Source organism: Macadamia integrifolia, chromosome 6 (assembly GCF_013358625.1).
Source record: "Macadamia integrifolia cultivar HAES 741 chromosome 6, SCU_Mint_v3, whole genome shotgun sequence".
Classification (NCBI taxonomy): Eukaryota; Viridiplantae; Streptophyta; class Magnoliopsida; order Proteales; family Proteaceae; genus Macadamia; species Macadamia integrifolia.
Genome location: NC_056562.1, coordinates 40,559,934 through 40,584,005, shown reverse-complemented (window position 1 = coordinate 40,584,005; position 24,072 = coordinate 40,559,934). Strand labels below are relative to the sequence as shown.

Sequence of the window (24,072 nt, the reverse complement as noted above, 5' to 3'; positions counted from 1 at the left end):
TTACCTGCTTAAAACGAATTGGAAAAGGATGCTGCTTTCAGTAATTTTTGAATCTTGGAGTAGCTTGCAGGGAAAACCTTTGTAACTAGTCATCTTCTAGAAATTTTATCGAGAAACAGTAAGGGCCTGATTGGTCTGGTAGTCCGGAGAGGCAGATACAGTCTTCACACGAGGGTTTCGATTTGGACATTGTTCGGATTGGGTTTCATTCCCTCATACCCTGAGTGTTTCGTCTTTGGATCGAAAAGGTTTATTTTCTTCTAGATAGAGAAGCTTTTCGTCGAAAGACGTTGAAGGCTCCAAGCTGAAATAGAGACAGGAGGATTGATTAGGGTTTTGTGTTTTGATCCAAGAACTGTATTTATTTTATTTATTTATTTTTAATGTAGAGGATTAGGGTTTTAGTCGTGTGATGCAGAGATTTACGGGTCCTTCGTGCCGGATTTCAATAAATCCGGAATCAACCCATGTCGATTTCTTCCTGCTACTCCCTTGCTCGACGGCCCCCGCTTCCATTACCGACCATTTCTAGGTCCAGGGTTTCGAAGCGTATCGGGAGTTCATGGTCACTCAATCGGAATTTACGTGTTGTTGAATCTCATTCTACATCTTCAAAGAATGTAAGGATAGAAATATTAAATTTGATATATTTTTTTAATTTCATTCAGAATGTCAATAAGGATTATCTTATGAGTACTTTGAGTTGAACTGCTTGTTTATTGTTTCTTGTCTCGTTTCAATCCCGTAGATATGGAAAGTTTCATGCTTTAAGCATGACGAATCTTCGCCGCGCATCCCTGAGTCTGATTTTTTCGAAGAGAATAAGCTGCCCGGGGAACTAGGCAAGGAAGAATTAGATCAATCAAGCGCTGTAAGAAAGGACTGGTTTTCAAGTTTTCGAAAGGTTAGATTTTTTCTTTGATCACTCTCTATTTTGTTTATTTCTTTTCATGTTTATAATTGATTTTTGCTGGTACTGGATGCTATGTGCAGTAATTCTTGCTTTTCAGTTTCTTTGTATGGAAGAGTTATTGGGTTACATTGTCTAGGCGTTCTTAAATATCTACAAAGAGCTATAACTTGAATTTTTGAAATGGAAAAGGGGTTTATAGTTGTCGAATTCCACATAGCAGTATCTTCATGAACGTTTGATCAATGTCCTGTCCTTGTGGTCTACCACTGACTTGTGTGGCTTGATAACTTGGTGGCCGAGTATGGTCCGTCTTTGATTTGCACTTTTCCTTGCCTCCATGGTTTCGATGCTTTCATGAAGTTTCGATGCTTTAATGAATCTTGCTTCTTGCTGCCCATTAGCTTGTACTTTTATGTATGATATATATATATATCTATAGTTTAGAAATTAGAACTTTCAAAATTGTTCTCATTTTCTATGGAGCCTTCTTTGTGGTGCAGGTGGACTGATCCAAACCCGTATGGGTATTCAGATGCAGATGAACTGGATCCATATTTGAGTATTTGATCTAGTAGGATATTTATTTATTAGATTTACTTATTTGATTTGATTTTTAGTTTTCTATTTGGAGTTGGGTTTCACATAGGACTTGGAGTTGGTTTCTTATTTTCCTATTTATATGCTTGTAACCAATGAATTGGACAGATTGAAAATGGAATGAATTGAGTTTGTGTGTTAGTGAGCTTGCAGGCTGGTTTGTGCACTTTCTCTTCCCCTCCCCCCTTTTCTTTGGTGCAGTTCCTCTCCCTCCCCTGCAACACTGAGACATCTTAGGGATTCTTTCCCTTCCCCTACCGGCCCTCTATCACTTTGCCTGATCTTGGAAATGGAACGTAGAGGAAATTGATGGCCATGAAACTCCTGTGGCCGCTGGTTACAAGCTCAAAATAGTAACTAACAGTGGCTTTCTTATAAAAGAAGAAAGAGAAGAAAAGGAAGAAGAAGATGCAACAAAGAAAAGAAACAATATGGTTGAGCATCTCACCCAAACCTAGGTTAGAATCCCACTAACTTACCTAGTCTCCCACCTGGGTTTCTGCAAAAATAAAACCTTCCTTTCATGGCCTAACATATTCCTTATGAAAATACAGAATTAGAAATAAGTAAAATAGTAACCGAAAACTAATAGCCTAGATTGCTATTTAATTCCTAGTTACATCAAAATAGTGACTGAAAACTAAATAAATCTACCTAATCTCTCTTGAAGACAGGAATGGAAACTAGGATAAAACAAAGTCTTCTTTTAAAGAGTCCTTCCCACGCACAACTAACCGAAATTGGATTCTTTAATGGCTAAACTAAAGCCAAATACATTACCTAATGGACCCCACTACTAATTAATAAGTATTTTCGTACACCCCTTTAGATTCCTCCTTTTGGCTTTATAATTCAGCCCCTTACAAATACAACCAAAAAAATTAAAAGCCCATACCCCATTGTTATTAAAATAGGACCAATTTTTGGACTGGGCCTGCAGGGGGTGGTGTTATCACCGAGGAAAAACTACCAAATTCCAGTGTCTCAAAAACTCATCAAAATCTCATGAAAAGCCCATGGAGAAACAGCCCATGTAGCAGCCCCGAAGGCCCGAACATGATCCTATGAACATATGGTTATTCCTTTCTTCCCAAAGAATCCAAACACCAACTGACCATTCATATCAGCTTCCCCTTGTACCTGGTGTAATAGACTGCCAAAAGTCACATTAGTTTGATCACCCTTGGAGTAGTCTGATTGACTGCAAAGGGTGGCAGGAAAGGCCAATATTTTCAATTGATCAAATCTGTGCCATTTGATACGAATTATATTCTTAAAACCATGCGAAGGATTAGTCAAACACCACTTAGTGGACTAGGATGAGTCAAAATATCAAAGTAATGTGGGCCTTGTTTAAATTAGGGTTAGATATAGGCTTGGATTGGGTCTTCAGTTTTTGTGTTTATTGATGTAATGGCTAATGACCCTCTTTTATAAGTCCATATTTGGGGTCTGAATACGAAGTTAGTGTTTTAATCATTAGTTAGTATTAATAGTGGGGCGCATTAGCTATTAGTTAGGAAGTTAACTTGGTTTACAATTACATTAGATAAGGTTTGTGCAGTTTGTGGGGCATACTTGGAAGTTTCTATATCTTGCGGTTCCGAGGATTCCAGATTTCCTGGAACCTCGTTTTTCCCAAACTGTGGGGCTTAGATGGAGTTTATCTTATTCCTTATTTTGTCATTAAAGTGAGATTAATTGGCTGGATTAGTGACTTTATGAGTCCAGCCAAGATTTATGTAGTTTTCTTTTATTTTTTAAGTTTTGTGGGCTGTTTAGGACGCATTCTTAGCCTGCAGCTGGAAGACTTTCTTAGCCTCGTCTTCCCCAAACAATTTGATTAAGGGAATGAAAGGATTAGTTAGTTTGAAAGGTGAGATGATTGTCTCCCTTTCCTCCTCTTTCTCTTTTATATAACGATATCTGATTTCTCCCTTCCCTTTCATTCTTTCAATCTCTCTCTTCCCCTCTCGTACTTCTTACTCTTATTTTCTTGTTCATCCATCTAACCAGATTCTGATCACAACTACCATCGGGCCTGCTTGCATGTATGAGGTCCAATCCTTTGGATTTTCAGATTGCATTACAAAACCAACTCAAATCTGGCCTAGAACATCACAAGGGTTTTAAGACATTAATGTTACTGAAATGTCCCTGCTGCTGATAGACCCAGGACAATTGACTATTGATTTGTATGCATTGCTTGACTAAACGTTCTTTTACTATAAAAAAAATTCAGTTTTTATGATGAACAATTTCCAGAACTAGATGAACGTAAGGGAAGAGGGGAAGTTGGGTGGAGTAGATGGTGGACCACATATTTGGTGGTGCTTCCAATCCTATTTCTCTCCAAAAAATGAATTGTCAGATTTTTATCCTTCACACTGAACTCTAATCTTTAGGTTAGAAGAAATCCAATAGGTCAGACAGACAAATAGTGTACGGTGATGGATTTTGGATGTTACATTACTAATTCTACTTGCATTAAATTTTTGAATTGTTTATTATTATTTGGATCTATTATTCTATTTGTCGTATGTATGAAAAGTGATGCTGAAAAATTTATTAGTGGTTCCATGATGGGTCAATTATTTTAGTGTGTATAAAAGGTAACACATAGACAGACACAAATCAGTAGATTTCCATGGCTAGTTGATGTGTTCATTCATAGGTTTGATCCTGTTTCAGGCTGCAGATGCAGTTTTTAAAATACCAGATAAACCTTGGACGGTACCATGGACAGCAGAGACCATTCTTCAGGTGAGGATTTTTGTGTCACTTTCTGTAATAGAACATTGAGAAATAAATGACTAAGACAGCATTTTTCGGCTACCCTGGGACTGATAACAGAAATTGAATGGCAATTAAAAGTTGTACTTAATCTACTTGACACTGAGGCAATGTCATTACAGAGTGCTGCATCATGGCCTTCTTGATTCTAGTCATGAACTCAATATCCAATGTATGAAGCACCTTGATGTAAGCAACATTCCTACAGTGAACTGATCAAAGATACTTTTACCATGGGTGGTCCAAAGAGATGTTCTTTGGTTGGATGGTTGGAATTGTTTGGTGCACATTGGTCATCAATTTGATTAGCCATGGCACATACTCCAATAGGTGCACAAAGAAGTGGATCTCTTTCATCCATGTCAGGCACAAGCACATTCCACCTTCCTTTCACCTCAATTGGTATATGTTCGATTTTTGTTCTTGTTTTCTGCTTATAAAAGGATCAGTTTGCTTGTGGTCTGTATCTTACCTGGTTGGATGGATTTCCACTTTGGTGGCTTGGTGGATAAGATAGTATTCCTCCCTTTTTTGTTTTGATCAATTTTGAAGCTAATTGCACATATGGAATTGGCAATACTCACGTAAAGTTTGGTTGGGACTAATGCCTTGACTTAAAAATTTTAACCAAATGCAGCTCAAAAGTCTGCACTGGCTTTCTCATGTACCCCGAAGAGTGGTGATAACCATCAGATGGGTTTCCATCAACATTGGCTCACAAACCTTTTGTTGGTCCACCTTTGGTCGAACCCAACAAACGGATATAAATGTGTTGCAAAGTACAACAGAAAGCAAGTGTATGGTTCTTTTGTTGTAACTGGATGTCATCCTTATTTGTCAACTTACACTCTTACAGTATGTGTTAATTTGGACTAGTTATAGAAGTTCCTTGACATAGTCTTAGTGTATGGTCTTAGAAAAACCCAAGTAGCTCCTCAGGTCTTAAATGACTCAAATGAGTTGTTAATAGGTAACAATCACTGTTAAGTTTTGTTCTTGTCTATTAATGGAAGGCTAGTAATAGTTGACACTAATCTGTTTCTGCAGGTTATGCTCCTCTGGATTGCTTCATTCTGGTTCGTTGGATCTTGGATAATTCCTTTCCTGGCCCATGCTGCTGGCTTCAGCAAGGAATCTCTGACATATAGAGGCCAAGCTCTGTACAGCCTTTTGACAGACTTGGCTGAAGGTCTTGCTGGGATTGCAATCCTTCACCGCTGCCTTGCAAAATTTAACCCCCTTCCATCTGATTGGTTTAGATTCAGCCTGAGTGGGAACTGGCAGTTTGATGTTGGCTTGGGATGCCTCATGTTCCCCCTGGTCAATCGGCTATCACAGGTCAACCTTGATCTATTGCCACTTCTGCCCTCAACACCTGTTACTGTATCAAGTGTCGAGCAGTCAATTATGGCTCGTGACCCAGTAGCAATGGCTCTCTATGCAATAGTAGTTTCAGTATGCGCCCCAGTGTGGGAGGAGATTGTATTCCGGGGATTCCTTCTACCTTCCTTGACAAGGTACATGCCTGTATGGTGCTCAATAATGGTGAGTTCACTGGCCTTTGCCTTAGCACATTTCAATGCCCAAAGAATGCTTCCTCTTATCTTCCTTGGTGTGGTGATGGGTGCTGTCTTTGCGCGATCTAGGAACTTGTTGGCATCAATGCTATTGCATAGCCTGTGGAATGGATTTGTATTCTTAGATCTAATGAAATAACATTCTTGTTTGTAGTTTGTAATTATAAATGAGGAATCAATTGGTCATTGTTCCATCGCTTGCGTGTGATGGTGTTAGTAGGGTTTTCCCTACATTGCTAAATTGTAGCCAACTCTAAGTTGTTGATTGGTGACAAAGTCAGCTAAGGTTCAGCCAATAACTTGATTGGAGGCTCAGACGAGCACAAGAGAAATCCTTTTGATTAGTCTGATTTCTGAGGAACTTCTATAGATTAGCTCATCTTGTAGCTGAAACTTGCTTATACTTAGCCCCCCATCAGGTAGAGGTGGTTTTCAAAAGAACAGCATGATTCAGTTTTTATTTTTTTTGCCCATCTCGCGTGCAATTCACCATCAAATGGTTTATACTGATCTGATTGCTCCATCAAGAAGTATTGGGTGTCCATTTTAGCAGGAAAAGTGAATTTATTAATGTACAAAGGTTTTCGACATACATGAGCTATTATTGTAAACTGTTGGATTGATGTCTATTTTAGAGGTTGCAGGTAGTATTGGTTTTTGATTTTCATTGAACTTTCAGTATCTTTAGTGTGGACCTTGGTGCACCAGTAAATATATAATGACTATCTAAATGACACCTCCGTAGGCATATCAAGAACTTTTAACCTTCTTTTGGTTGCCCATTGTCGGGTGAAAAAAGGGTGTATTTTTATTTTTTGATTTGAGAATGATCTATCATTATGTCTTATGTCGATTCTCAAAAGCTGTCATTCTATTTACACATTTTTTTTTTGAGTAAATGCAACTGAAATGACAGGAGGATTTACCCTCATTGAAAAAAAGTGTTTCATATTAAAAGCCTTGAAAAGGAAAGAAAAAAAAAAACTAGGGTAACCAATTATTTGTCACCTTAATAGGTGTATAAGATCAAAGCAACATTAGACTACCTATATTTCTAATTGCCATCACCCTAATCACACTTCGACACTAATCCGACAAGAAGCCCCCATATCTTAACCAATTGAGCTTGCAGATACCAAAGAATTTCCAAGGTCGATGTAGGTGATTGATGCTGATTTCAGAGAAGCTTCAGTATCGTCAGATGAGCTTTCTGATTTCAGACAAGGTTCAACATCTAAACTTCCAGATCGCAGATGAAACCGTTTCTTGTCTGTCTCTGGCCTTTTCTCTGAAATGGCTATGGCCTTATCATTCGGGAAGAGGTCTTGCAACACGAAGGCATGAAGGATAGTGGTGATGAGCAGAGCCATTACTGTGAAGGTAGAAATGCCAGAAAGAAGAACTGATAGAATCTGTGTTACCGGGTTTGTGACTTCATTGGAGTAGGCGATGGTGGAAATTGATACACTAGTCATTGGAAAAGTGTAAGCCCACCAAGTCAGTGAGAACCTGTGAAATGAGATGAATATGAACTTCAGAAAGGTGGCTTTAATAGATTAAGGGATAGCAGTAAGTAGAGTTCATTAAGAAATCAGACAATATTGTACCTGAAACCTCGAAAAAAATTAATTCGAACAACCTGTACCCAAAGGAAACAGAGGAAGAAAGGTCAATTCAGCTTGAATGACAACGTAAAGTGCTTGAAGAGAGTGAGAAAGAGAAGCTAATTACCAGTGTGAAATATAGGAACAGAGCAATGAAGTATGGGATCCTGGCTCCGTAATCAAATACACCTTGAATCAGTGCCCATGCAATAGATGCAACGCTTGGAGAGGCAAGAAAAAGAAAGAACACTGGATGTAATTCCTTAGGAAGTGTCTCATTTGTTGGAAGTTTCTGGAAGAGTGTTACAAATAGGACAATGTAGTGAGCCAATCCAACAGCAAAGAAGAATATAGGCCCTTCTTTCATCCCCACATTAGAACCCAGATATGAAACCAAGAAGTTACCAACAATTGCGAGATGATTTGAAGGATTGGCCACCATTGATAATCTTCTGTGACTTCCAGACATCCATTGTCCATAGATTTTAAGATCAAGACACAATATTGGAAACATTAGAATGTACCAGATGGCCTCATGAATGTTCCTGGCAACCATAGGTGGCAGGCTGATAGCTAAGAACAGAGAAGCTATCCATGGAGCAAAGAAGAAGTTGACACGGATGGGATGGTAGTACTCACGACGGACTGCTTCGAGGTAGAATATGAGTTTCAGAGAGTAGATGAAGGAGACAGTGACCACAAGAGCGACAGAGATACACCACAGGACAAGGTTGATGGTCAGGCTGATGTGGAGAAAGCTCATGGATTTGGTGGTTGCTAGGTCTCTCCACAGGATGGCTTGGCTAGTAACACCAAGGCAGATACCAAATGAATTTATTGGAAAACGGAGAAGGAATGGCCACTTCTCGTCTTCTGGGAGCACCAACTCTTCTGAATCCTGTGAAAGAAATGTATATACATTTATATTAATTCCATGCCTATGCCTATCTGAAATAAGTTTCATCTGTTATTGTAGGACTACACAAAACCCCACATCTCTAAGATTTTACAAGGGCTGAATGAGAAGAAAGAAATTTGAATGTAACAGAGACAAGAACACATACTCTAAGAGTATCCAATTCAGGCCCTTCTAAGGCATCGAAGTACCGATTTACGGGTAAAACCTCAATTTCAGCATTCTGTGAAACATTGACCTCCTCTGGTTCTGGTTCAACCTGACTTCCACTTAAAAATGATAACTGCCTCTCAATTTTCCCGGTCCAAGTTTCAAAAGTCAAAGAATTAAACCGCCTATCTATCTTTGGATTCCTATGTTGATTCTCTACAGGATGCATCTCATTAATTGATTGAGATGCATCAATCTCTATCTCGCAAGCCATCGATTCCACACTCGTATAAATGACTTCTTCATGCAAAAGAAAACAGGTGCTCAACAATGAAACAATTCCACTACACCTTGTAAAATTGATTGAAATGTATTACTGTCGCGCTCATAAACAGTCGCTACTGCTAGTCGGGGGGGGGGGGGGGGAATAATGAATTTGCTACAGCAATTCAGAAAACTCACTGCTACATATATTGCATTCACAAAGACAAAACTATATTTAAACACAATTCTTGAAAGCAGGATTCTGGTTAGGCAGTCAACATGAGACAAAGGTTGGTTCATATAAGAGAGACACAAGATACTGTTGTTTGGTTGTCCAAGCTAAACCCTACCATTAGAGTTCTACCATACCATACCTTCCATAGACCAAACTATCATTATTGTGGATGAGAGCTTTGCCAGTTTTCCCAAGTTACTAATGAAGGAGGATGGGCACATGTGTTAATATCTAACCAATAAATTAATTGAGTTACATAACTTGTTTACAAGGGAACTCAATATTTGGTTAGGCTGGAATTCTTTCCTATACAGCATAGCAAGTTACCTATTGTGTTTATCCTTCTTATGTTCAGCAATACTTTCCAATTGTAATTGGCTCTCATCTTGTATAAGACGGCATTTCTGCATGTGATTCAGTTAGACAATGAATTTGAAAATCATGAGTTAAAAGAGTTTTGGACGACTCCTTAAACATGGTGAACTGACTGCTTCAAAAAGATAGACAGTTTAAGAGAAAACTACAAATACAACTCTTGAAAGCAGGATTTGGGTAAGTGGTAAGTGTAAAACCACAGAAAATAACACGTCGCTTAGAGGTGTACTATGAAATGTGTTAATATGATGCGGCCTCTTTTACATGGTATGATGTGTTTTAAAATCGTGAAATTTACCTGTCAATGTGGACCAATATCATGCCATGGGTTGGGCCAGTCATGCCACATTTTAGTAAGGCGATCAGAATGAGACAGAAAAACTGTGGTTTCCACCATTGTCAAAAATGTAATTTCATTCTTCAAACAGGGAATTTCTTGAGATGCACTAGAGAAAGTTGTTTAGCTTGGTTCTAAAGAGAAACTCATCAAGCACCCAGAAAATAAAACTTCAAAAGAAATGAGGAAAGCAAACATTATTGGATGTTCACAGAAGAACATCCAACATAAAAAAGATATGTGATACAAAACCAACTCAAATCGGCACCATTGATGTTACTGAAATGTTCCCACTCTAATGAAATTAATAATTTAAGGGAAAATTACTATCACTCTTCCACACTTACCCTATATTTAGGGAAACTCCCCTACATTAAGACTTTTACCTCCCCTTTTTCATGATATTTTTAGATAATCAAATTATCCCTTTTATAACCCGTACTGATGGTCTTCTTTTCCCGACAAGGAAAGGCAACCTCCCCCACCCCACTCCCCCTCCCCCTCCCCTTCCCCCTCCCCCCTTTCTTCACATTGCGAGGCCAATTAAATGATTTGTGTTATATGTGATGATTTGAATGAGAATTTTTTTTTTCAAAGGTGGTTTGGGGCAATATGTCATGACCCGAAGACACAGTACATCACAATGGTGTGTGAACTTCGTTAATTCTCTACACCATCTTGATTGAATTTCTTTATTTTCTTCGTATTTGTTCAAACATTTTATTGGTTAGTGTTTGACGTTCTCTAAAGTGACCTTATTTCCGTCATCCCTCCCTTGCCATACATTTTTTTTTCTGTGTCTCCATTTCGCTGTTCTTTTTTTTACCAAGATTCCGTTTCATGATTGCCACCTTGTGTCGTTAGTTCCAGAGAGGCCTAAGGTTGAGGCCAAAAAGGTCAAACCGAAGTCGTTCAATAAACCCAATCGTTTGTAATCAAATCTTCAATGGAAACAAGTATTGGTTCTTGGAAACAATCGAACTTTTATAAAATTCTATCAAAAATTGGTTTCTAGTGAGATTGATAATTATTTCGATACTCCAAACTTGGATCCTATTGCAGGCTGTGCTCATAGCCAAAGAAATAGAATCTTAAAGGATATTTTGAAAATACAAAAATCTAAGAGGGTATTTGTGAATCCAAAGGGAAAGTGAATTTTTCTATTTATTTAATTGCAATGGGACCCATATCTTGTGGATGGATGTTGGGTATAGACCTCAAAGTTTATTTTGTATATACATCAAATTCTAGTATAGATGGAAATAAGAAACTGAGGCTAAGGACCATATGAGGGTCTATAGACATACATGGATAGTTGAAGAAATATAAGAATGGATTGGTATACATGACTGAGTGTTGGATTCCTAATTATTTAAATGACATCTCTATAAATGCATCAAGAATTTATAATATTCTTTTAATGGCTCTGTCTTATTCCCAAAGGTTTTTGAAACCGGTTCAGTTTTTGTTTGGGTTTCTATTGAAGCGACTTTTTTGAAGTTCATATTCATCCCATTTCACAGGTTCTCACTGACATGGTGGGCTTACATTTTCCCAATGACTAGTGTAGCAATTGCTACCGTCGCTTACTCTGATGAAGTCACAACCTTATTTACACAGATTCTCCTATGCTGCAAACAGTAAAATCTGAACTGAACCTTGTCGCTCTTCTTTCTTTTCTCTTGGGCAGGAAACACACCAGCAGCGTGTGTTGCGTGATTCCACTGTATTTTTTTGCACTTGCAGAATCTGTGTAAATAAAGTTGTGACTTGTGACTTCATCAGAGTAAGCGATGGTGGCAATTGCTACACTAGTCATTGGGAAAGTGTAAGCCCACCATGTCAGTGAGAACCTGTGAAATGAGACGAATATGAACTTCAGAAAAGACGCTTTAATAGAAGCCCAAACAGAAACTGAACCGGTAAGGGTTCATTAGGGTTTTCCGATTGATCCAACCGGTTTAGGGCTGGAATTTGATATCCCTGCGTAGTCACCCAGAGGAGTTGGTGCTCCCATAAGTGTTAGTAGCCAAACCACTTCTTTCTCCTTTTCCAATAAATTCATCCAGTGGACTTGCTACAAACACCAAAGCAGATGAATGTACTGGAAAACGGACAAGGAAAGGCCTCTTCCTGTCTTCTGGACCGTTGGTGAAGTTTCTTCCATCCTGAGATGCATCAATCTTTTTTTCGGAAGCCATCATGTGGATTTAAATCCTTTGCAATTCTTGTGCAATGCAACTTGCAGAGTGTGACACCTGACGATGCTAATGTGGACGGCCCAGATAAAAGCGAGAGAAATGTATGACCGATTTATATTCGATTAAATCGGATCAAACCGAGAGAGGATCCAATCCAACCAACCCGTACATGAAGGGATCAAAATCTTCTCTTATTCTCAATCTTGCAATTTGGTGTTATTCTGGCACTGTTGAGATGGATGGCTCAGATACGGAGAGAGAAGACTATCCCCAAATCGGATCTGGAGTCTATTTAACCCGATCCATATGCATCTTCTTCCTCATCCGGAGAAAGAAAGCCCCTTTTACCTTATTTTGAAACATGAAAATCAGATTTTTCTCCCCCACAGAGAACCTCTCGCCATGAACATGAAAGCTCTGTTAACCATCTTATCAATTCTTTTTGGGTTCTAGTACAAAGGAACTACTTCTGATTCAATTTTCGCCCCTTCCAGAATACGATGCTTTTGAGGTCGATTCCTGGCTTGGATGAGCTTGTCAAAGCTTTGTTAGGTAACAACAGAGCTACTCTTTTAGTCGCATGGCTAAATAGGAAATGGATGGGGAAATCAAGCTTTAGAGGAGGAGATAAAAAGCACCTAAATTGAAAGTGTCGCAGAGGATTTATAGATATGAACAGAGAGGATGCAGGTTAAAAAAAAGAATGGACAGAGACGATCTCAAGGCCAAACGATTTTAGTATTCGTTCCCCAACTTGACAGCCGATGAGAGAGAGAGAGAGAGAGAGAGAGAGAGATATCAGAGGTTCGGCTTTAGTTAAATGGAGGAGAGGAGCTTCGTTCACGCTCTAACAAAGCTTTGATTTCAGATAATGGCGAGAGGTTTTCAGGTTTCAAAATAAGGTAAAGGAATAACAGAGGATCTCAGTACATACGAAGGTGGGAGAAATTCTCAATTTTTTCTTCTTTTCCCTTTTGTGGGTTCTTCTTCTTTAGTTGGTTCTTTGGTTTTCTGAATAAATAATGGGGAGGCAAACGAGGATGGGAGCAAAGTGGATGACCAAATTCTTAGCGCTTATAGAGTTAAAAACAGAGGAAAAAGAAGGCAGATGACCAAGCAAGAAAGTTAGAGAGAAAGTGATCAGTGGTATTAGAAAACTTAGATTGTAGGTATATGTGTTTAGGTAATTAGTTGTTGAAATGTCTTTATCCTTTCTTCTTCAACGAAAGAGACGATATTGAGCATAGAAGAGTGGATAACAGATTAACAGGTATGTACTGGAGATAAAGTGGGGATTTTCCTTTCTTCTTCAACGAAAGAGGCATATTGAACATAGAAGAACTGGATAGAGATTTTCCTCTCCTTCTTCAACAAAAGAGACGAGATATTGAGCATAGAAGAGTGGAATAAGTTGTAACAGATATGTACTGGATATAAAGTAAGGATTTGCCTTTCCTTCTTCAACAAAAGAGACGGTTACAACTTTGATCCTCAACGATTCTGTCCTGGGTAACCGAGTGTGATATCTTTGTCTAAATAGAGAAAACGGTTTTTAATGTGTGCTCTTTTCCGTTGATTCACCGGCGTCGACTCCTATAAATAACGGCGACACCATCTTCGAAGGTAAAGGAGTGCCTTGAGAAGCTTTCTTCCCCTACGAACTTAGCTAGCTCTCTGTTTTTCTGAGTCTTCGTGTTCGGCTCTGCTTATCTTATCACTCCGATTTAATCCTCCTTCCATTCGTTCACGTCTGGGTTGAAGAGGAAAAAACCCATTAATCTGTCTCTGTTTTGCGATCTCTAGCCTCATTGATAGATCATTGCCAAAAGCTTGAAAAAAGTGGTTTAATCGTTTCAAATCGAAAAATATCGATCATCTTCTTGATTCTGATTTTTGGTTATATGATTTAGGCTGCTCAATTATGGAATTGGGATTCATCTTCCGCAAACTGAGGGCCCTGAAAAGATGACTAAGAAGGGAGAAATTGATCCGAAAGACAAATCATATTAATGGCATTAAGACATGGAGGGTGGCCTTATTAAAATTATGTCCTGTGTTGGTATATGATCTTCTGAGCTCATCAAATTTGTTTTGGTTTTGTGTTTATGTGGAAGGAAATGGGGATCGAGTACGTGCAAAGGGTTGTTGAAGTGGGAGGAGCCCATGTTCATCAGCTATTCTTCCATGACCCAGATGGTTGCATGATCGAGATCTACAAGTGTGACAACTTCCCTATTATCCCACTTGCAGGGGTGGAGGGATTGGGCTTCTCTGCATGGCGTTGATCGCCCAGAGCTTGGCCATAGCAATTTGGACAAGCGACACCTATCCAGACGTATCCAAGGCTGTGATTACTTCTCAAAAAAACCACCCATCAGACCTACAAGCAACCCAGACCCGATACACAACTCTGATCCTCCTCTTCTCTCCCAAAAATCAAAGAAAAATTCCTCTTCCTCCAATTACCAGTGGAATGGCTAATTAAAGCCGCTGTGGACGCCATTGCTGAGCTTCCTTCTCTTAGCAGTGCCTTTTTCGAGACCCAGGCCAAGCGATGAAAGGAGGTCTAATGCCTCACAGCCAAGGTTTGATCTGGCCGAGCACGAATTGGAAACTGAGCCATCTTATCATCAGCAACAGCAGCAGCGGCAGCACATGTCCTTGAAGAAATCTGCAGGGAGCAGCAATTCTGAGACAAGCAAGGGTTCGGGTCTGAAAGCCGTGTTAAAGCCAGAGAGCGTGCCAGAGAAAGAACGGTTAAAGAGAAGGAGAAGCATAGGGAGGATGCTCTTGGTGTACATCAGCATCCTAATTATCAGAACTCGTCTTTCACTGAGCTACATCAGCGCGATTGTGTATCGGGTATGAGTTGCTTGTAGGTCTGATGGGTGGTTTTTTGGGAAAAGTAACCACAGCCCTTGGATGTGCTGGACCGGTTTTGCTTGCCCAAGTAACTATAGTCAAGCTCTAGACAAGCTCTAGATGATCAGCGCTATAGAGAGAAGCTGGATCCCTCCGTCCTTGCAAGTGGGATAATAGGGAAGTTGTCGCAGTTGCAGATCTCGATCATGAAACCATCTAGGTCATAGGAGAACAGCTGATCAACATGGGTTCCTCCCATTTCAACAACCCTCTGCACGTACTCGATCCCCATTTCCTCGAGCTTCTTATCCACTGCTGTCATACTCTCACACAACCCACACAAACACAAAACCAAAACAAATTTGATGAGCTCAGAAGAACGAACATATACCAACACAGGACAGAGTTTTAATGAGGCCACCTTCCATGTCTTAGTGCCATTAATATGATTGTCTTTAGGATCAATTTCTCCCTTCTTGGTCATCTTTTCAGGATCCTCAGGTTGTAGAAGATGAATCCCAATTCCATAATTGAACTGCCTAAGTCATATAACCAAAAATCAGAATTAAGAAGATGATCGATATTTTCCATTTTATTTTTTAATTGAGTGTAGCAATCCGAGATGGTTTTGAATTAAATTTACCATGCTCCATTAAAATTAAAGGAACCAGGCCTCTTGACAGGGAAGAACCCAAAAATATTTTTTCTTACAAAAAGTCCAAAGATTGTTCGACCAACCTACGATTGATATCAATGTGGTTCAAGAACGTTAGAGGCAGGGGAGAACTACCAGACACATCCAACATTTTTTATTTGAAACGATTAAACCAGGTTTTTTCAAGTTTTTGACAATGATATATCAATGAAGCTAGAGACTGCAAAAAAAAAAAAAAAAAAAAAAAATTGGAAGTNTTTGTGTTATATGTGATGATTTGAATGAGAATTTTTTTTTTTTTCAAAGGTGGTTGGGGCCAATATGTCATGACCCGAAGACACAGTACATCACAATGGTGTGTAAACCTCGTTAAATCTCTACGTCTTCTTGATTGAATTTCTTTATTTTTTCGTATTTGTTCAAACATTTTATTGATTAGTGTTTGACGTTCTCCAAAGTGACCTTATTTCCGTCATCCCTCCCTTGCCATACATTTTTTTCTGTGTCTCCATTTTGCTGTTCTTTTTTTTCTATCAAGATTCCGTTTCATGATTGCCACCTCGTGTTGTTAGTTCCAGAGAGGCCTAAGGTTGAGGCCAAAAAGGTCAAACCGAAGTCGTTCAATAAACCCAATCGTTTGTAATCAAATCTTCAATGGAAACAAGTATTGGTTCTTGGAAACAATCGAACTTTTATAAAATTCTATCAAAAATTGGTTTCTAGTGAGATTGATAATTATTTCGATACTCCAAACTTGGATCCTGTTGCAGGCTGTGCTCATAGCCAAAGAAATAGAATCTTAAAGGATATTTTGAAAAATACAAAAATCTAAGAGGTTATTTGTGAATCCAAAGGGAAAGTGAATTTTTCTATTTATTTAATTGTAATGGGACCCATATCTTGTGGATGGATGTTGGGTATAGACCTCAAAGTTTATTTTATATATACATCAAATTCTAGTATAGATGGAAATAAAAAACTGAAGCTAAAGACCATATGAGGGTTTATAGACATGCATGGATAGTTGAAGAAATACAAGAATGGATTGGTATACATGACTGAGTGTTGGATTCCTAATTATTTAAATGATACCTCTATAAATGCATCAAGAATTTATAATATTCTTTTAATGACTCTGTCTTATTCCCAAAGGTTTTTGAAACCGGTTCAGTTTTTGTTTGGGTTTCTATTGAAGCGACTTTTCTGAAGTTCATATTCATCCCATTTCACAGGTTCTCACAGACATGGTGGGCTTACATTTTCCCAATGACTAGTGTAGCAATTGCTACCGTCGCTTACTCTGATGAAGTCACAACCTTATTGACACAGATTCTCCTATGCTGCAAACAGTAAAATCTGAACTGAACCTTGTCGCTCTTCTTTCTTTCTTTTCTCGTGGGCAGGAAACACACCAGCAGCGTGTGTTGCGTGATTCCACTGTATTTTTTGCACTTGCAGAATCTGTGTAAATAAGGTTGTGACTTGTGACTTCATCAGAGTAAGCGATGGTGGCAATTGCTACACTAGTCATTGGGAAAGTGTAAGCCCACCATGTCAGTGAGAACCTGTGAAATGAGACGAATACGAACTTCAGAAAAGTCGCTTTAATAGAAGCCCAAACAGAAACTGAACCGGTAAGGGTAGTTCCTTTGTACTAGAACCCAAAAAGAATTGATAAGATGGTTAACAGAGCTTTCATGTTCGTAGCGAGAGGTTCTCTGTGGGGGAAAAAACCCATTAATCTGTCTCTGTTTTGCGATCTCTAGCTTCATTGATAGATCATTGCCAAAAGCTTGAAAAAAGTGGTTTAATCGTTTCAAATCGAAAAATATCGATCATCTTCTTGATTCTGATTTTTGGTTATATGATTTAGGCTGCTCAATTATGGAATTGGGATTCATCTTCTGCAACCTGAGGGCCCTGAAAAGATGACAAAGAAGGGAGAAATTGATCCGAAAGACAAATCATATTAATGGCATTAAGACATGGAGGGTGGCCTTATTAAAATTATGTCCTGTGTTGGTATATGATCTTCTGAGCTCATCAAATTTGTTTCGGTTTTGTGTTTATGTGGAAGGAAATGGGGATCGAGTACGTGCAAAGGGTTGTTGACGTGGGAGGAGCCCATGTTCATCAGCTATTCTTCCATGACCCAGATGGTTTCATGATCGAGATCTACAAGTGTGACAACTTCCCTATTATCCCACTTGCAGGAGTGGAGGGATTGGGCTTCTCTGCATGGCGTTGATCGCCCAGAGCTTGGCCATAGCTATTTGGACAAGCGACACCTATCCAGACGTATCCAAGGCTGTGATTACTTCTCAAAAAAACCACCCATCAGACCTACAAGCAACCCAGACCCGATACACAACTCTGATCCTCCTCTTCTCTCCCAAAAATCAAAGAAAAATTCCTCTTCCTCCAATTACCAGTGGAATGGCTAATTAAAGCCGCTGTGGACGCCATTGCTGAGCTTCCTTCTCTTAGCAGTGCCTTTTTCGAGACCCAGGCCAAGCGATGAAAGGAGGTCTAATGCCTCACAGCCAAGGTTTGATCTGGCCGAGCACGAATTGGAAACTGAGCCATCTTCTCATCAGCAACAGCAGCGGCGGCAGCACATGTCCTTGAAGAAATCTGCAGGGAGCAGCAATTCTGAGACAAGCAAGGGTTCGGGTCTGAAAGCCGTGTTAAAGCCAGAGAGCGTGCCAGAGAAAGAACGGTTAAAGAGAAGGAGAAGCATAGGGAGGATGCTCTTGGTGTACATCAGCATCCTAATTCTCAGAACTCGTCTTTTACTGAGCTACATCAGCGCGATTGTGTATCGGGTATGAGTTGCTTGTAGGTCTGATGGGTGGTTTTTTGGGAAAAGTAACCACAGCCCTTGGATGTGCTGGACCGGTTTTGCTTGCCCAAGTAACTATAGTCAAGCTCTAGACAAGCTCTAGATGATCAGCGCTATAGAGAGAAGCTGGATCCCTCCGTCCTTGCAAGTGGGATAATAGGGAAGTTGTCGCAGTTGCAGATCTCGATCATGAAACCATCTGGGTCATAGGAGAACAGCTGATCAACATGGGCTCCTCCCATTTCAACAACCCTCTGCACGTACTCGATCCCCATTTCCTCGAGCTTCTTATCCACTGCTGTCATACTCTCACACAACCCACACAAACACAAAACCAAATTTGATGAGCTCAGAAGAACATATACCAACACAGGACAGAGTTTTAATGAGGCCACCCTCCCCTCCATGTCTTAGTGCCATTAATATGATTGTCTTTAGGATCAATTTCTCCCTTCTTGGTCATCTTTTCAGGATCCTCAGGTTGTAGAAGATAGAATCCCAATTTCCAATAATTTGAACCTGCCTAAGTTATATAACCAAATCAGAATCAAGAAGATGATCGATATTTTCCATTTTTATTTTTTAATTGAGTGTAACAATCGAGATGGTTTTTGAATTAAATTTACCATTCTCATTTAATCAAAAGGAACGCAGGCCTCTTGACAGGGAAAACGCCAAAATATTTTTTCTTTACAAAAAAGTCCAAAGATTGCTCGAACCCAAACCTACTGATTGATATTCAATGTGGTTACCAAGGAACGTCAGAAGGCAGGGGAGTACTCCACAACATCCAACATTTTTTATTTGAAACGATTAAACCAGGTTTTTTTCAAGTTTTTTGACAATGAATAATCAATGAAGCTGAGAGACTGCAAAAAAAAAAAAAAATAAATCTTGGAAGGGTATTTGGAAAAATACAAAATCCTGGGTTGCCAGGTTGCATCTAAAATTTTCCCGCAAATTGGATGGGTTTGGATGGAACCCATATATATCTTGTGGATGGATATTGGGAATATATATATATATATATATATTTATATATATATGATGCTAAAGACCATGTGAGGGTTCATGAACATACATAGGTAGTTGAAGAGATACAAGAATGGACTGCCATGTATAGGGATTATCTAAATGAGACCTCTATATTTGTATCTAGAATTTGTTATATTTTTTGATTGCTCTTTACCTTATTCCTAGGAGTTTTTAAGTTGTGTAAAAAAGAGGTTATTTTTTTCAATAAAAATTGAAAATTGCTTATTATTATATCATTATTAAAAGTCATTAGCATTACAATTTTTTTTGAGTATATATGTGAAATGACAAGATTTACCCTTAATGAAAAAATAGGTGCATCATATTTTTTGGTAAATAGGTGCATCATATTACAAGGGCAAAAAAAGTAAGGTCACATAATTATTTGTAACCTTACAAATTGTTTGTCACATTAAGAGGTATGAATAGGAAAAACCCTTCTATAACATAATACTATTTAAGGTCACAGCAGCTCTAGACCACCTATGTTTATATTTGCCATTACCTCAACTCCTAAGAAAGGAATTAGTTTCTTTCACCCATGTAGAAGAAAGAATCACTTCAGCCATAAGGTTTGCGTTTAACCATTTGATATGATCGAGAAAAGGTATTCAGACATTCCTCAGTAGAGGGCAAGAGTTAATGATAAGACACAAGGAGGAAAATTCTGTCTTTCTTAGACCATGCTGGACTATAAAGGACAATCCAATTTTGGTAGAAAGATATTAATTCACCTAGATTTTAGGGTTATATTATGACCATGTTTTCCTCAAGACATGGTGAAGGAAGAATTTCCTCACCCATGACGTCAATGGGGTTTGGGGTAGCTCATAGCCTCATAGTTGTCAATAATGGCCTAAGGGAGTTTCTTTTTGGACTTGGATTAGTAGGGGATAGTAATAATGTCCAAATAATATTTGTGGGTGAATCCTTCTATAAATACGAAGGTTTAGTTGTTTTACAAGGGACTTTTTTTTTTACCAAGGTGTCCGAGCCAGCTTATGCACACCTCGACTAATCCTCGGGGAGACTAGCATAGCAATCCACCGCTACAGTCTTCACTTAAATCACAGATGCATAGATGGAGAATCAACCTGGGACCGTACGTCTATCTACATAATCTCCAATTCACCCTAACCATCTGGGCAACCCACGGATGGATACAAGTGACCTTTTCATTATGATGAGCAAACCTTAAGATGTGAGGTACTGTATTCTCCCTGTATAGGGTCATGTATCTCTAATGCAAGTTGTGGGAATTTATTATTTCTTTTCTTCAGAAGATGGAAAGCCTATCATTGGTAGATGATCTAGAAGTTCAGGTTGTATTTGTTATGCAATCTTAGAATAGATTCCTAGTCTAGAAGCATTATGAAGTCTGATTCTTCTCTATTTTCTCATTATAAAGAACGTTTTAGACCAAAATATATTTCTTGAATGTATACGAAACACAACCACATGATCTCTAAAGTATAAATATAATAAAAAAAAAATCTTATTCTATCAAAATCTTAGGACATGTGTGGCAGAAGACCCGTAAACTAGTTCTTTTTATTTATTTTTATTTTTTAAGGCACACATGTTTCTATAACTAAGATTCCAAGCCACGTCTAAATGGTCTAATAATGCTAGAGTACTTTACTATTTATTATATGTGTAATCTTAGAGACTAGATCCGTCATCCATGCAATGGTGGATCCTATAGATGGATGAAAGGAAAGCAATGATAGAATAAATCGTTATTATTATTTTTTAAATAATTTTTTGTATTAGACGAGAAGAGAAAGAATTGTTGTTATTGGCTTGAATTTTTAATTTGCAAAATTTCTTGGTCCATCTAACGGAGATCATATATTCATCTTATGGGTCAACTTTGAACTCAAGATAAGCATATTATATGATTCAAAGTTTCCTCTAAAGTTGTGAACTATTATTGGCTTATTGCATATTAATAATACATACTTGCTTCGTCCTTTTATTAGGCTCAAATTCTTACATCTGTTCTTTTATTTATTTATTTTTATTTTTTTATTATGAAAATGATTGAAACTTTCCTTGTGAGATATGTATGAGAGTCTTTGACAACATGGATCCACCCACATCAATCCAAGTTCGACACTCAATAAGAAATTTTGGCCTCGTAAAACTGATACCAATTCATTTAAAATTTTCAACTAAAAAATATAGGAAGATCATGATAGTGTGACCTCACTATGGCATGAAAAATCTCTATATAAATCTTACACAGAAGACTAGGGTCTAGAAACATGAAAATAACAAAAAAATAAAAGATAAAAAATCCATTGCATTAGGAGTTCATAGAAAGCATATTACTTTCCAAGAAGTTGGATTTGACCTTGTAGAACTGAGACCAATTCAGACATAGGCGTTTCATCCAAAAATATGGAAAGATATTGCTAGTTTGAACTCATTGTGGCATGAAAATCTCCATAAACCTCAAATAGAAGGCTAGAGACATGAAAAAAATGAAAAACATGAGAGTGCAAGGGTGATTCTTTGACCCAAGAGAGGTCATTACATTATGATTTTATGAATATCATGCCGATGTGGGTTTCGTTATTATTTTCCAAGAAAGTTGGAACATGCTAATATCTTTATTTATTTATTTATTTATTTATTTTTATTTTTGAGTGGGAAAACAAGTTATTCCTATTGTATCACCAAATAATTGAGTTTGCATAAACACAAGAAAAAAACAAAAAAACAAAAACAAAAACAAAAACAAAAAACAGAACAAAACAAAAACAAAAACAAAAAAAGATGCGGATACAATAAATTATCTTTGAATAATTCCACTCCTTTTTTTTTATTCTTTTGAGTTTTGAGGAATAAAATATAAAGGAGAAAAGAGAAAGAACAAAAAAGAGGCATTCAACTTCACCGAAACTAGGGTTCAGACTCCATAGAGGGAGAGAGAGGTTCTCTAGTGACCTCAATTTAAAAAGGATGGTAAAGCCCTAAAGGGCATAGTTAGCAGATGGAGATTAGTTCAAATCACCAATTCTTAAGAGTTTAGGGTCTTCTCTAGTGACAAAGGTTTTAAAAACATGATTCGATGATGGAATTGGTCTTTGCCAATCTCAATTTCGATCAATTTGAAATTAATCCCTATAACCGTAAAATCCGCTATTTGATCTAAAAATCCATTGATTCTTTTGAATCTCGAAAAGAATATTCTGATTTAGATCGATGAAAATCAAGATCGATCCCACATGATTTTGAGATGAATCAGCCAATTCCCAGTGCGACCTATTGGGGAAATGCCCACATTCCTATTTGTGTTTTGGTAATAACAAACAAACCAGTAATCTTAACCTTCTACTAAGTGTGATTTAGCAAGAAGAAGAAGACTCAAAGCTACTTGGAGACATCAAGTGAAGAACTCCAATAACAAGACTTGAAGATGAAGTATTAAGAGTGGGAGCACCAAGATGAAGATCCAAGTATCAAGACAAGACGAAGATCTCTAGGATAGAGTTGTCCGTGCCATGTAACTTGTACCATCTTGATTTATATTGTGCACGCACTCATACATTGCATGTCATCATGTTAGATTGACCATAGGTGAAGGTGAACATGATAGAATACCAAGACTTGAGTTTTCTGTGAAAAACACTTGAACTTGAATCAAGGGCATTTTAGGTATTCAAAATATTATTATTAGGAGTTGGACCCTTCACAAAATTTGTATAAAATCGAGTCATAATTCCAACGCAACTAGTTTCAGGTCAATCTGAGATCAGACCGTTAAGTTATGATTGATTTATTGACAACTGTTCAGTCTGCCAAAACTGCCCAATCAAGGGTGGTCGACCGGCCTAGACCCCTGGTCAACCGGCACTGGCAGAATCACATGGTGGTCAACTGAAAAAATGACCTGATGGACCGGCACAACCAGAGACCATAGGCGATCGACTGGCCAAAAGTCCCGGTCGACGGCCAAGCCCAGAATCACCCCAACGGCTATTTTTTGGCTCTAACGGTCACATTTGGTCAACCGGCACTTTGGGGTGGTCGACCGGCATGGCCGATATATGACCATTGTGACCTGATTTTCTGCCTTAAAAGCTCTCTTAATCTCTCCTATAAATACCTAAAATTTTCTTAATGAATAATAAACTAGTCCTAAGCATTAGAGAGCATTTAAAAGAGCTTTAAGAGTCAAAAGCAATCTACATCACTTGAGCAATTTGGTTCTCACTTTTCAAGAAGAAAAAGCTCAAGTCTTCATCAAGTCTTCAACATATTCTCATTGTGCAAGTCAAGTACAAAGAGAAGACTTATAAGGTGCATTCATACATCTCATACTCATTCATTGCACCACACAGGAGGTAACCCTCTTATTCCACTCTCTCATTTACTGTTTTACATCTTCCTAGACAGTACTTAGGACTGTGTAAGAATCCTTTTATCCTTAAAAAAGTTTTGATGCCTTTCTACCGTGAAAGGGGATTGTAAAAGTACTTTACTACTTGTAAAGGAGATTTGTACAGATTCTCTTATCCTGAAAAGATTGTAAAGGTTTTCTATCCTACCTACTGTACTGAAAGTGAAAACTAGTAGAATACTTTACAAGAGGATTCTTATAGGGAGTGGACTAGACTCGATTAAGTCGAACTACTATAAATTTTTATGTCGTGTGATTGTGAAGCATTTACTTTCATTCCGCATTTTTTTATTTGCAATCACATTTGG

General features: G+C 38.3%; 2 protein-coding genes across 2 annotated transcripts; one reads left to right on the top strand and one right to left on the bottom strand.

The window, feature by feature from the left end:
- Positions 1-21: 21 nt before the first annotated feature.
- Positions 22-6,224, top strand: LOC122082671. The gene is made up of 4 exons (XM_042650386.1): positions 22-620; positions 749-904; positions 4,202-4,273; positions 5,351-6,224. Exons 1-4 carry the CDS (start codon positions 468-470, stop codon positions 6,017-6,019), a joined length of 1,050 nt encoding a protein of 349 aa, XP_042506320.1. The 5' UTR covers positions 22-467; the 3' UTR covers positions 6,020-6,224.
- Positions 6,225-6,814: 590 nt separating this feature from the next.
- Positions 6,815-8,958, bottom strand: LOC122082669 (S-type anion channel SLAH3-like). Its single transcript, XM_042650379.1, has 4 exons — positions 8,549-8,958; positions 7,612-8,382; positions 7,488-7,519; positions 6,815-7,389 (listed from the first exon to the last, which is right to left on the bottom strand). The coding sequence occupies exons 1-4, from the start codon at positions 8,822-8,824 to the stop codon at positions 6,993-6,995; spliced, it is 1,476 nt and encodes a 491-aa protein (XP_042506313.1). The 5' UTR covers positions 8,825-8,958; the 3' UTR covers positions 6,815-6,992.
- Between the last annotated feature and the right edge of the window lie 15,114 nt (positions 8,959-24,072).

Excerpts from the sequence above, each read along its gene's own strand:
- LOC122082669 (XM_042650379.1), bottom strand. The coding sequence starts at position 8,824 with ATGGCTTGCGAGATAGAGATTGATGCATCTCAATCAATTAATGAGATG. Across the intron at positions 7,520-7,611 it reads TGTTCCTATATTTCACACTG|GTTGTTCGAATTAATTTTTT; the intron begins GTAATTAGCTTC and ends CTTTGGGTACAG. Across the intron at positions 7,390-7,487 it reads AATTTTTTTCGAGGTTTCAG|GTTCTCACTGACTTGGTGGG; the intron begins GTACAATATTGT and ends CTCATTTCACAG.
- LOC122082671 (XM_042650386.1), top strand. The coding sequence starts at position 468 with ATGTCGATTTCTTCCTGCTACTCCCTTGCTCGACGGCCCCCGCTTCCA. Across the intron at positions 621-748 it reads ATTCTACATCTTCAAAGAAT|ATATGGAAAGTTTCATGCTT; the intron begins GTAAGGATAGAA and ends TCAATCCCGTAG. Across the intron at positions 4,274-5,350 it reads CAGCAGAGACCATTCTTCAG|GTTATGCTCCTCTGGATTGC; the intron begins GTGAGGATTTTT and ends CTGTTTCTGCAG.